At 40.1% G+C, this 14,017-nt stretch overlaps 1 protein-coding gene across 1 annotated transcript in view; it reads right to left on the minus strand.

The window, feature by feature from the left end:
- gabbr1b (gamma-aminobutyric acid (GABA) B receptor, 1b) overlaps window positions 1-14,017 on the minus strand; it is a 134,190-nt gene that overhangs the window by 21,235 nt on the left and 98,938 nt on the right. The window contains exons 13-15 of the mRNA XM_060904042.1: window positions 9,983-10,090; window positions 9,673-9,766; window positions 6,967-7,094 (exon numbers count right to left, since the gene is read on the minus strand). Coding sequence (XP_060760025.1) covers window positions 6,967-7,094; window positions 9,673-9,766; window positions 9,983-10,090 — 330 coding nt within the window. The remainder of the gene's footprint in view (window positions 1-6,966; window positions 7,095-9,672; window positions 9,767-9,982; window positions 10,091-14,017) is intronic.

Here is a 14,017-nt window from a genome sequence, read left to right on the forward strand (position 1 = left end):
CAGAGAGGTTGGTGAAAGAATAGTTTCTGTAACGTAAGTGACAACAGAAACTAACTTTCATCTTATTTTACAACAACGTAACTACAAACATACGTTTTTCTAATGAATGGGAAATTATCACTTTTGGAAAAAAGAAAGAAAAAACTTTGGGACACGATGTTATACGAAAATAGTCAACTTCGGAGCGTTAACATTAACCTTGTTTCAGCGGGACACATCAAAATACCCAGTCGCTGGCGGTTTTCTGATAGCATTGCGTTTTATTGTTAAGTATCATACACTAAGTCAGAATTTACTGGACGGAGCCTTCATACGAAATGGAGACGAAATAAATGCTGGAGACTAAAAATGGCTTCAAAATAATGAAATGAAATGATTCAGCATTAAAAAAAATATTATAAACCGTAAACAGTAAGCCATAATAAATCAAAGTCAATATTTAAACAAAGTATGAGACGACCCTTTGCTTTAAAAAAAAAAAAATAGTAGTCTGAGGTCCAGTGAGTGCAGTTTGATGCGGAAATGATCTGTAGGTTTTACTGAGCATCTTCCAGAACCAGCCACAGTTCTTTTGGACACTTTGACTGTCACACTCGCTTCTTCATTTTGCACCAAAACCCAGCAGCCTTCATTACGTTTTCTTTTTTAATCTGAAAAGTGCTCTCTTATGGAATACGCTGCTCAGATACAAACTTTTTTTTTCTGTAACATTTAATTTTGTGCTGGAAAATGAAACGGACATTTGGACTCTAAAATGTTTTTGTATCGACTCGATAATGTAGAAGTCTCATCTCATTATCTGTAGCCGCTTTATCCTGTTCGACAGGGTCGCAGGCAAGCTGGAGCCTATCCCAGCTGACTACAGGCGAAAGGCGGGGTACACCCTCACTGCAAAAAGTAAAATCTAACCAAGATTAAATATCTTAAATCAAGACAAAATATGCTTGTTATTTGTCTGCCAAGATAATTCTCCTTTCCAGGCAGGTTTTGTGTAAGAGTATTTCACTTACTTTCAGCATTTTTTCCCTCAATTATCTTAATAAGGTACAGTATTATAACTTGTTATTGAGATTTTATTACTGGTTATGAGTAAGTTCTGTCTTAAAATGAAAATTACCATAATTTCATCGGTGTTACAATATATTAACCATAACAAGTTTGTCAAAGTCAGAATTTCTTATTTCAAGCATCTTATCCTTTCTTTTAATCTCTTAACACAAAACAGATAACTAAATTAAATGAATTGTTGTATTGTCAATCTGGCAACAAAAATAGGCTACAAAATGGATTGGTTTGTTGTTCTGATTTTGACTTATTTGGCGGTCTCAGTTGGTATAGACACTTACTTAAACAGAGCACACCAATACGTCCGGATGAAATAGTCAAACTGTTGGTTGGGGGACAAAGTATCTAGCATGTTAAAATGAGTAGTACAACTTTACTTGTTTTTAGTATAAATACACTAGTTTTAAGACATCTGTGGGGTTTCTAAAGCTAGATATATTTACTTGTTTTTAAAAATCTTGCCAAGTCAAATTTTCTTGTTCTGTTGGCAGCTAATTTTGCTTATTTTAAGTAAAATATTCCTAATTTTATTACTTTTTTTTCTTGTTTTTGTAAGCCGGGTTTTTGCAGTGCTGGACAAGTCGCCAGGTCATCACAGGGCTGACACATAGACACAGACAACCATTCACACTCACATTCACACCTACGGTCTATTTAGGCTACGTTTACATTAGACCGTATCTGTCTCGTTTTCTTTGCGGATGCACTGTCCGTTTACATTAAAACGCCTGGAAACGCCGGGAAACGGGAATCCGCCAGTGTCCACGTATTCAATCCAGATCGTGTCTGGTCCGGTGCTGTGTAAACATTCAGAATACGCGGATACGCTGTGCTGAGCTCTAGCTGGCGTCTCATTGGACAACGTCACTGTGACATCCACCTTCCTGATTCGCTGGCGTTGGTCATGTGACGCGACTGCTGAAAAACGGCACGGACTTCCGCCTTGTATCACCTTTCATTAAAGAGTATAAAAGTATGAAAATACTGCAAATACTGATGCAAATACTGCCCATTGTGTAGTTACGATTGTCTTTAGGCTTGCCATCCTTCCACTTGCAAGTGGTAAGTGATATGCGCTGGGATCACACACACAGCAGCTCAGTCCCGAATCACTGCTCGTGCGCTTCACTCGTGCGCTCTGTGAGCTGCGCAGGGCCGGAGTGCGCACCCTCCAGAGGGCACTCGCTGTTCAGGGCGGAGTGATTTGGAGCGCAGGATGCCTGCGGAGCCGAGCGTATCCGTGTATTGGTATTGCTGTGTGCACGCAAATCGTGTATTGGCGTTGCTGTGTGCACGCTAATCGTTTTAAAAACGTTAATCTGATGATCCGCTGATACGGTCTAATGTAAACATGGGCTTAGAGTCACCAGTTAACCTAACCTGCATGTCTTTGGACTGTGGGGGAAACCGGAGCACCCGGAGGAAACCCACGCGGACACGGGGAGAACATGCAAACTCCACACAGAAAGGCCCTCGCCGGCCACGAACCCGGACATTCTCGCTGTGAGTCGTCAGCGCTAACCACTACACCACCGTGCCGCCCCAATGTAGAAGTCATAAAACAGAAATCTATAACAAAGTTTATATGAAAAAGAAATACGGTGGCTATATATTATATATTTGCATGATTTATTATCATGAGAAATCTGATCTGTTTAAATCCATACAGCTCTATAAGTATAAGCGTTAAGCAAATGTTAACACGAGACTTCATTTTTGCTGATAAAAAGAGAAATTCTCATGCACTGAGATATCCTGCAGTGAAAGACATATTTCTGCATTTTCATCACTTTGTGAAATTTTAATTGCTTTAATGTTTTGCCTGAAACTACAGCACCTTACTCAGTATTTAAGAGGGTGTACATTAGGCCATGCTCACTCAAGGCACTTTTACTCAAGAATTTTACTTGTTCTGAGAAGTGGCTAATTGTAACAAGTTCTGCTGCCAGCGTTTTTTTTTTTTTTTAATCACAGTAAAATATTTCCAAAGCCAAAAAAGTTCATTTCAGAAAAGCATTCAGTGAGTTTTTTCACTCAGCCGAGTAGCACAGTGCTGAAAACATTCATCTCGTTACCAAAGGTGGTAGAATTTCCAACAATTGTAATTTTACTCAGGTAAAACGTAAAATTACATCCTTATCGAAATAAATTCTCTGGGAAATGGAGCACAGCTTGAAAATGATTACTGAGGTGAAAGTAGAAAAGCTTTTAGACTCTATATAACTCGTGACTTATTAAAGTAAAAGTACAAGAAAGATTCACAAAAAACAAGAGGAACCGAGGAACATAGGAAAGGCTGACTAACACCAGTCTTATTGCTAATCTCACAAACGCCAGCGAGCATGAGCATATGATACTACATGATTGCACAAAGATATGAAGTTTATCTTCAAGTGGTGAATGAATGTATATATCATGAGAGAGAGAGTGTGAAGCGAATGACTGATATATTTTTCAACACGAGAAGATAAACTTCATATATTTGCGCCACCGTGCAATATTCTTTATGTTATCTGGACACACACACAAAACCACCCAGTTAATCAAAAGAATTTTAATTTTAAACCGGTTCGCTATTTTGACAACACGCATCTAGTCAGCGGGAAAACACTGGGAGTGACATAATCGGAGTGAAATATCAGGAATCATTATACATTCAGGACACTTTTTCGATGGAATAAAAACACGTGTTCTATTCCCTTCTAGCGGGTTTCATTCATTTGGTTTGATAGCATGCAATATTGTTAGCATATCGCTTATCCTACGTGTATTACGTCACTCTACCCAATGGAGAATGAGCGTTGAATATGGTTTACGATATTGCACGGTTGTCAAGACAACATGACGTCATGCGTCAGAGCTGATGCGAATATTCACTGAGAAAGTTTTCTGCTGCGCATGTGCAGAAGCATTTCTTTGTTCACCGGTGGCGCCCGCAGTAAACTGTTGCAGTGAATTGAAAATGCCATAAAATATGGATTACATGTAAAACTTCCATGCTAGCGAGTGCTTTGGATATTTAAATAATATTGGCTGGTGTTGAGTGGTGTATCAGATATATTCCATTCAGCCAGCATGATATTGAACGAGTCAAAGACGAGTAGCCGAATGGAATATATCTGATATACCATGAAAAAAGCCATTATTATTATTATTTTACATACACATTCAATGGAACAATTATAGATTTTACAAAAAGTTAAGAACAGGGAGGAACTTACCAATATTGAATGCTGATTCTGATCAAATGTAATTCAGTGTTCTATCAATCCAATGTACTGTACAAAGTCAAAGTTCTAACAATAAAAATGGTACAAGCCCAAAAAGCCTGAACAACAACCCAACTTCTATACAAGCTATATCCAGGCTGACGGTTCAAGTTTAAAGTTACTTTTGGTCGTAGTTAATCGTTACATCACAGTTGTTCAAAACAAAAGGGCTTTGCTGAGTGAAGTCCATGAGTGACGTCGTCTTGTAAAAGTCTCTGTCACTTTTCCTCACCTCCAAGTAGAACTTTGACAATATTTCTGCTATTGCGCTCTTTTCCAGTTTTTCAATGTCTGTTGGTCTGTTTTTCTCTTGTAAATATGCATAAAGAATATCCAGTGAAGTTTTGGTAGCCTTTCAGGTGTTCAGCGTGTCTGTCTCTTTAAATCTTCACCTTTTAATAAAGCAAATGTCGCCACCATGTTTATGTACAAACTGTCCGAGTCACTCACTAGTGCGGAGGTTTTACATCTCCGATGTGTTTCTTTTCCAGTTTTTCGATGTCGGTTGGTATGTTTTTCTCTTGTAAATATGCATGAAGAATATATAATGAAGTTTTGGTAGCCTTTCGGGTGCTCAGCGCGTCTTTAGTGTCAATTTTCAGTTTATTTATTTGGTACTTAATTCGAGCACCAAATTAACCCAGTCTTCTCTCTCTCCCGGCCAACAAAGAAACGATTGTGCACATGCGCAGCAGAAAAGTTGTCATTGGATCATCTTTTAATGAACTCCAACATGTGACATCATGTTGTCTTGACAATGTGCAATATTATAACAATATTGCATGCTCATTCTCCATTGGGGAGAGTGGCGTAATACATGGAGGATAAGAGATAACAATATAGCATGGCATCAATAAATCTGCTAGAAGGGAATAGAATAAATATATGTTATTTACCAGCTGGGAGGTCCGTATGGTGAAATACCGTGACCGAGGTCTTGAAAGTGCTGAGCGAGGCCTTCTGGGCCGAGGTCAGTATTCAAGGCCGAGGTCACGGTATTTCACCATACGGACCGACCTTAAGCTGGTAAATAATATATTTATTTTTTTCTTTACCAAATTCTAACAGAAAACAAGAGTGCCCGAAAGGGAAAACCGAGCCGAGCCGCCATTTTGAATCCTCATTCATGGCTGTAATGCAAATGGCTTCCTCCTTGGTATACAAGTGCACTTCCATGGCAGGAAAAAAACTACATTTTGCCGCCTATGTAGTCCCCTATTTATACAAAACTGAGTCATTCAGGATTCAGCCATGTTTTTGCTCGGCGTTAGCAACAGTTAGAGGTTTTTAGCTTTCTCCTGAAATGTTTTCTTTTATTTCTTCTTCCTCAGGGTAGTAAAACTCGCTTTCACTGTGAACACTGTTATCACTATCCATGCTGTAAAATTAATGCTGTTCTCCTGAGAAATGCAAAAATAAATGTTGACAAAAATTGCTACTATGTTTGTTGTTGTTGTTGTTGTGAACGAGTGAGTTGCCAGAGGTCCGTATCTGAGGTCCGTATCTAGGGTCCGTATCGTAGGATACGGACCCACTCGCCAGCCAATCAGAGCGCAGGATTTGATGGAAACCAGACTGCGAAAAAAATAAATGTTTTTATTCAATGAAAAAAGTGGCCCATATGTATAATATTGGGAAGTAGCCCCTCTGTTCTTAACTTTTTGTAAAACCTACAATTGTTCCATGGAATGTGTATGTCTAATAATAATAATAGTAATAATAATAATAACAACAATGGGCGGCACGGTGGTGTAGTGGTTAGCACTGTCACCTCACAGCAAGAAGGTCCGGGTTCGAGCCTCGTGGCTGGCGAGGGCCTTTCTGTGCGGAGTTTGCATGTTCTCCCTGTGGGTTTCCTCCGGGTGCTCCGGTTTCCTCCACAGTCCAAAGACATGCAGGTTAGGTTAACTGGTGACTCTAAATTGACCGTAGGTGTGAATGTGAGTGTGAATGGTTGTCTGTGTCTATGTGTCGGCCCTGTGATGACCTGGCGACTTGTCCAGGGTGTACCCCGCCTTTCGCCCGTAGTCAGCTGGGATAGGCTCCAGCTTGCCTGCCACCCTGTAGAACAGGATAAAGCGGCTAGAGATAATGAGATGAGATGAATAATAACAACACTGACTGGCTTTTTTCATGGTATATCAGATATATTCCTTTCAGCTAGCATGATACTGAACTCGTCTTCGACTCGTCGACTTGTCTACCACGCAACGCCAGCCAGTATTATTTAAATATGTCACTCAGAGCCGTGATGTATTTTGGATGAAAAAATGCGAGTTTTTCAACATGAGTAGATAAACTTCATATCTTCAAGCAACGTGTGATTTTTTTTTGAATTATATCGAGACATTCACAAACAAAAAGTCCCCAAATTCATCAAAACAATTCACTGATTTCCTCACGGGTGAGGCTATTGAAAAATGTGTCACTCAATGTCCCGCATGTAGTTCGTATGAAAAATACAAGCGACGTATTTCCCAGTAAAACACTTGTGTCATTATATATATATATATATATATATATATATATATATATATATATATATATCCCTCAGCTGGGTGGATCGAGAAGCACAGTGAAATTTCCAAAATGACAGAAACAGATGGAGGGACAGAGGAGCTGAGAGACTCACAGAGACATTATAGATGGCCATTCCCACGGCTCGGTGGTCATTTATCTTCTCTGTAGAGATAGATTTGGTCTCATAGGCGAGGAAAATGCCAAGCAGCAGCAATAAGCCCTTGTAGCCATAAACCACCCCTGGAACAGTGAGGACACAACAAGGTCATACAGACAAAACAAACGTGCTGTTTTATTATAGATCTACTCAAAACACTGTCTTTCTGGCTGTCCGAAAATTGATCAGAAACTAAATCTTAATATTGGCTTGCTTTTTTTTTTTAATGCCTATCTAACTGGATAAAATGCATTAATTAACAATAATTCAACAGCGATGCTTGAGCTGTAGTCTCACAGTAATTTTCATGGTAATTCACACTTCTGTTCTCAAGGTCACGGCCACACATTTACTTCACACACGCATTTTAATCACTCTGTGACCACAGAACGCAGACTGGTTTAATCTGTTTTATTGAGGATGTGATTAATTTGTTTCATTAGTGCAAAATATTACATGAAATGAAAAACCTGGGGTGGAGAAAAAAAGAACCAAGCAAAAATTCCCAGTGAGTGTTACAATTACAATATTAAAATTCCCCTCATGCATACAGACGGGTGTAACACTGACAATATCTGTACCTGGATCTGTTTAGTGCTCCAAATATTCATAGCTGTATCTATATTCTGGTTTAGTGGGTGTGACCGTCTTTTTTTTTTAATGTGTGTAGGATAGTTATTATTTTTGCTCATAAAGTGGTGCTTGAAAGTTTGTGAACCCTTTAGAATTTTCTATATTTCTGCATAAATATGACCTAAAACATCATCAGATTTTCACACAAGTCCTAAAAGTAGATAAAGAGAACCCAGTTAAACAAATGACACAAAAATATTATACTTGGTCATTTATTTATTGAGGAAAATGATCCAATATTACGTATCTATAAGTGGTAAAAGTATGTGAACCTTTGCTTTCAGTATCTGGTGTGACCCCCTTGTGCAGCAATAACTGCAACTAAACGTTTGCGGTAACTGTTGATCAGTCCTGCACACCGGCTTGGAGGAATTTTAGCCCATTCCTCCGTACAGAACAGCTTCAACTCTGGGATGTTGGTGGGTTTCCTCACATGAACTGCTCGCTTCAGGTCCTTCCACAACATTTCCATTGGATTAAGGTCAGGACTTTGACTTGGCCGTTCCAAAACATTAACTTTATTCTTCTTTAACCATTCTTTGGTAGAATGACTTGTGTGCTTGGGGTCGTTGTCTTGCTGCATGACCCACCTTCTTTTGAGATTCAGTTCATGGACAGATGTCCTGACATTTTCCTTTAGAATTCGCTGGTATAATTCAGAATTCATTGTTCCATCAATGATGGCAAGCCGTCCTGGCCCAGATGCAGCAAAACAGGCCCAAACCATGATAACTACTACCACCATGTTTCACAGAAGGGATAAGGTTCTTATGCTGGAATGCAGTGTTTTCCTTTCTCCAAACACAATGCTTCTCATTTAAAACAAAAAGTTCTATTTTGGTCTCATCCATCCACAAAACATTTTTCCAATAGCCTTCTGGCTTGTCCACGTGATCTTTAACAAACTGCAGACGAGCAGCAATGTTCTTTTTGGAGAGCAGTGGCTTTCTCCTTGCAACCCTGTCATGCACACCATTGTTGTTCAGTGTTCTCCTGATGGTGGACTCATGAACATTAACATTAGCCAATGTGAGAGAGGCCTTCAGTTGCTTAGAAGTTACCCTGGGGTCCTTTGTGACCTCGCTGACTATTACACACCTTGCTCTTGGAGTGACCTTTGTTGGTCGACCACTCCTGAGGAGGGTAACAATGGTCTTAAATTTCCTCCATTTGTACACAATCTGTCTGACTGTGGATTGGTGGAGTCCAAACTCTTTAGAGATGGTTCTGTAACCTTTTCCAGACTGATGAGCATCAACAACGCTTTTTCTGAGGTCCTCAGAAATCTCCTTTGTTCGTGCCATGACACACTTCCACAAACATGTGTTGTGAAGATCAGACTTTGATAGATCCCTGTTCTTTAAATAAAACAGGGTGCCCACTCACACCTGATTGTCATCCCATTGATTGAAAACACCTGACTCTAATTTCACCTTCAAATTAACTGCTAATCCTAGACATTCACATACTTTTGCCACTCACAGATATGTAATATTGGATCATTTTCCTCAATAAATAAATGACCAAGTATAATATTTTTGTCTCATTTGTTTAACTGGGTTCTCTTTATCTACTTTTAAGACTTGTGTGAAGATCTGATGATGTTTTGGGTCATATTTATGCAGAAATACAGAAAATTCTAAAGGGTTCACAAACTTTCAAGCACCACTGTACCTGCCCATGACAATCTAACGTATTAATTTGGTTCAATTTTCCAAAATATACACAAACTATCAACCAAATTTAAACCACAATTACCCTGACCAGGCAGTTACTAAGGACGAATAAATGAATGCTGTAAATTCAAGCTTTATATCAGACCGCTTGCCTGTATGAAAGTAACAGCATCCCAGTCACATGACTTTGTTCTTGCATCTCATTTCACAGCTCCAGTCTCAACCAGATGCCTTTTGGTAAAAAACCCTCAACAAACTGTGCACCTCTTATCCATGTCTGTATTCGTATCTATTTACAAACGACATGTTCATATTTGAATATTAGCTTCCCGACTCATGCATGTGCTGTTACCGAGCCATGTGTTCATCTTCTCAGAGCTGCAGTGCTCCAGCAGGGGCTCAATCAACACGTCCAAGTCTTCCTTCGGCGCCTCTCTTGTGAATTTCTGCTCAAAGCGTGCAATCCGAGCAACAACAAACAGACAGGAAAGGAAAGGAAAGGGAAGGAATTTCCATTATTTCAATCTGAATCATCTTCCTGATACTTTGTTCATGTAAGGTGGCTCTTACTTGACCATAATAGTCTAGCCACGACACATTTTAATTCCTGCAACAACATGTACAATGTGCTGTATGCACTGAGAACCTAAGCACTGCCGTACCTCCTCTGTGATGTGTAGCGGATCCACAATCTGCCAGATCGTGAGGGACAGGACGTCAATAACCAGAAGCACGCCGACAGTAGCGTAGAGCTTCCAGGGCTCCAAATGCTGCTGGGATACACAAATACTAACAAGTCACCTTTTCTCATGGGCAGAAACCACTCGAGTGGAAAGGAACGGATTTATGGCCCCATAACTAACTAGTGAGTGCACGGAGGACGAGGAGAAAACAAGTGGGCCATTACTGCAAAGCCAATTCAGCCCAGTACAGAGTGTAGATCTTATGAGTGTCAGGCTTCAACTGAAAGCATTACTCTTTTACAGTCAATGACTCCTGTTCGCATCGTATGTTATGGATTGCTGCGTTTGCGATGAACAAAAGCCATCTTGAGAATGATCAATGCAGAAACGTGTTATAGTCACTATTTTGGGTTCTCGCAGTAGACGACAGCTGGTTTACACTGGAGCTCTGACTTTACAGAATAACGCACAGCTGACATCAGGGTGTGATGATGATTTCTCTTATGTATAACTGCACCTGAATTAAGTGCATTTGTGCCAAATACTTGCTTCAAGTAATACCGGGAACATTTTTCTATTTATTTATTTATTTATTTATTTATTTAATTTTATTTAGAAAGTGCACTTATATGTAGTACTCTAAAGTGCTTGACAAAATACTATTAAAAAAATCCAATTAAAAAACAAAACACACACATATACATATATATATATATATATATATATATATATATATATAAACGTTTTTGAAAGCAAAAAATTATACAAAATTCCAAAAACATAGACCAAAAAAAAAGCCTTTCAGAAAAGACACAAATATCGTTGTTACCAACAAGTAATTCTATCTATTCTTACTAAATAAATTTGTCTTTAAAGGTAGACCGCCTTTCAGATTTTTTAAGTGTAGGTCATAAAAAGAATTTTCCCCGACACCCAATTATTTTTGTTTCGTGAACCGAAAGCTACTGAATTCAAATCACAGACTTCCAATTTCATTAGGCTTTTTAAAATAAAACAATTAATGAATTTAGGGCCACATGGCCCTAAATTCTCCGCTATTTTTTCCTGCTTCACCATGACCCAATTCAAGATACTACATCATGCATCACGTGGTGGGCTTTCCCTGTTCGCGCAAGGCATTGTGGGATACAAATTTGAAACAGGAGAGAAAAATGGAGGACGTGAGTATGCGAATGAAACGTGAAAGACCTCCTGTGGAGTTCGGCCCCATATGGACAGTTGAAAGTCAGACCTGGAAGACGCTCTGGACTCTTACAGTAATGCTTTTATGGCTGAAGACTACAGTTGTCTTGCTAACTTTAGGACTGCGGTTGTCATGAACAGTTTTGCACTCAAGTTTCCATCAGTGAAGAGTTTATAACATCAACGAAACTGACTTCATGTTAAAACTGTTGATGTTATAGTCATGCTGTCTGTTGTTGCCCAAATGAGGATGGGTTCCCTTTTGAGTCTGGTTCCTCTCGAGGTTTCTTCCTCGTGGTGTCTGAGGGAGTTTTTCCTTGCCACCGTTGCCACAGGCTTGCTCATGGGGGATAGATTAGGGATAAAATTAGCTCATGTTTTAATTCATTCAAATTCTGTAAAGCTGCTTTGCGGCAATGTTTATTGTTAAAAGTGCTATACAAATAGACTTGACTTGACTACAGTAATGGAAAGCGAGAAGAAAAGACATTATGTCATATACGAAGGAAACGCAGGACCAAACTAATAAATATCGGCGGTCAGCGAGCACCTCGGTGTGATCAGCTGTTCGTTTAGCGACAGAATGATGGAACTGTCAGTGCACGCTCAAAGGTAAACCTGTAGATGGCAGTAATGCAACACTGTGGATGCCAGCTGCCGTAAAACCCAAAAGAAGAAGAAGAAGAAGGTAAACCTGCGCATGCGCACACGGACTTCCTCTGTCTGCTTGACTGCACGAAGTGAGCGATTCATGCACATTATTTGCTCGGGAATCCCCTCAAATTAAATAACCACAGAATCCCAGCCACAGAATAGCCTGATATTTTGTGAGATATTACAGAAATAAACATCCATCACAATGACCAGATTTCAGAGGGAACTAAATTTCACCGATTTTATGAAATTGAAAGGCTGTCTAGCTTTAAGTGTTTCTTAAATGATTCAAAGTCAGTTTCAAAACGAAGAAGAAGTTTCAAAATGAAAAATTTCTACCTCATTTTTGACCCATTTCCCATTTCTGAGTGAAGAACAGACAATTTGTTTAAGAGTCTAAGGTCAGTTGTTGATTTGTGATGAGGGATACACTGATATAGATGCTAGAATTAGGTATTGTTCTGATACTGTGCTTATTTACTATGTGACCTAAGCTTCCTGTCCTGTAATGTTGTCACATTAATAACAGACGACATGAGATACCTGTGATCTGGACGTATTTCATGATTCGGATAACAATCAAATCAAAGCAAAGCAGACTGTGAACTTTGCGCTACAAAAATATCAAGAGGAGGAACTACGACATCTTATGGCCCTTTTCCACTACCCTTTTTCAGCTCACTTCAGCTCGCTTCAGCTCACTTCAGCCCGACACGGCTCGCGTTTCGACTACCAAAAAACAGCACGACTCGGCTCGCTTCAGCCCTGCTTAGCCCCTAAAACTCGCACGGTTTTGGAGTAGGGCTGAAGTGAGCCAAACCGAGCCGAGTGAGGCTGGGGGCGTGAGTAGACACTCCCCTGTGCACTGATTGGTGAGGAGGAGTGTCCTCACATGCCCACACACGCCCCGCGAGCACGCTGGGATCTGTAAACACCGTAAACCCGGAAGAAGAAGAATTACGAATTACGAGAATTTCTGAAGCCTTATGCGCCTCGCCTCATCTATACGCTCTTGCCAGTATCTGTCCGCGTTGTTGGTGACAACAAGCCACAGCACCAAGACCAGCAACACTAACGACTCCATGTCCTCCATGTTTATTGTTTACTATTCGGGTCGTGAGACGACCGCTTAAAAGATCACTGATGTCACTGTTTGCGCTGCTTAACGACATCACCTGACGTCCACCCACTTTCGCTAACTCCACCCAATGTGTCCACTCACTTCCAGCCAGCACGGTTCAGCGCGGTTGTAGTCGAAATGCAACTCCAACAGCCCCACTCAGCTCGACTCAGCACGGCACGGCTCAGCCCGACTCAGCCGCGTTTGTAGTGGAAAAGCGGCATTATAATACTACGATCAGGGTTCTCCAGAAAATCTGAAGTAGCCAGCTAAAATAAAATAGTAGCCAGCTCTGGAATATGCGGAGGTGAATTTCCATGCCTTCTGGTGGATTCTGGTGCACTCTCAGCTAATAAATTACTAACCATTTCCCTGTAAAATACTTGCAAAATATGTATTTTGAGAGCTTTCTCTCCAGATGTGTGTGCGCTTGGCTTCCTCAGTTCCCCTCTGTAGTACGCTGCCTGGCTCGGTAACATAACTACATAGTGAGCTTATTTGGTGCATGTGTAATGTACTTGATGTGCTTCTGGTGTGGTATTGTGTATTGTACAGTTTTAATTTCAGCATAAAAATTTGCACACAATTAGTTATTTGCACTTGCACTTTATAAGTATGAAGCCTTAGCGAAGGGACCGGACATCTCTGTGGGAACTTCGACACTCTGGGTAGCTTGTGGATATGGAAATAACAATTCTTAGATATGAAAATATTAATCCCAATTTATACGTACAAACCTGCAGAAAACAGGCTTTATATTTATTTGAAGGTTATCACGAAAGGTTTTAGTTTCTTCTTCGGTGGCATTTTGTGAAAACCGAGTGAAATCGTCTGCAACAACCACCAACTGCGTCTTTACCGTCATCTGCTTCGGCGTGGTCACGTGGTCCAGCTCAGCCAATCAGAGCGCGAGACTCGATCAACAAACATGGCATCGCTTCTGGTCATGCTAGACCCAAATCGAAGACAATTTCATGGTGAAATAATTGGATTTGCAGCAAATTATGGGCAGCAGAGACGATATAAAATCACTAGAA

The sequence above is a fragment of the Neoarius graeffei genome, chromosome 22, assembly GCF_027579695.1.
Source record: "Neoarius graeffei isolate fNeoGra1 chromosome 22, fNeoGra1.pri, whole genome shotgun sequence".
Lineage (NCBI taxonomy): Eukaryota > Metazoa > Chordata > Actinopteri > Siluriformes > Ariidae > Neoarius > Neoarius graeffei.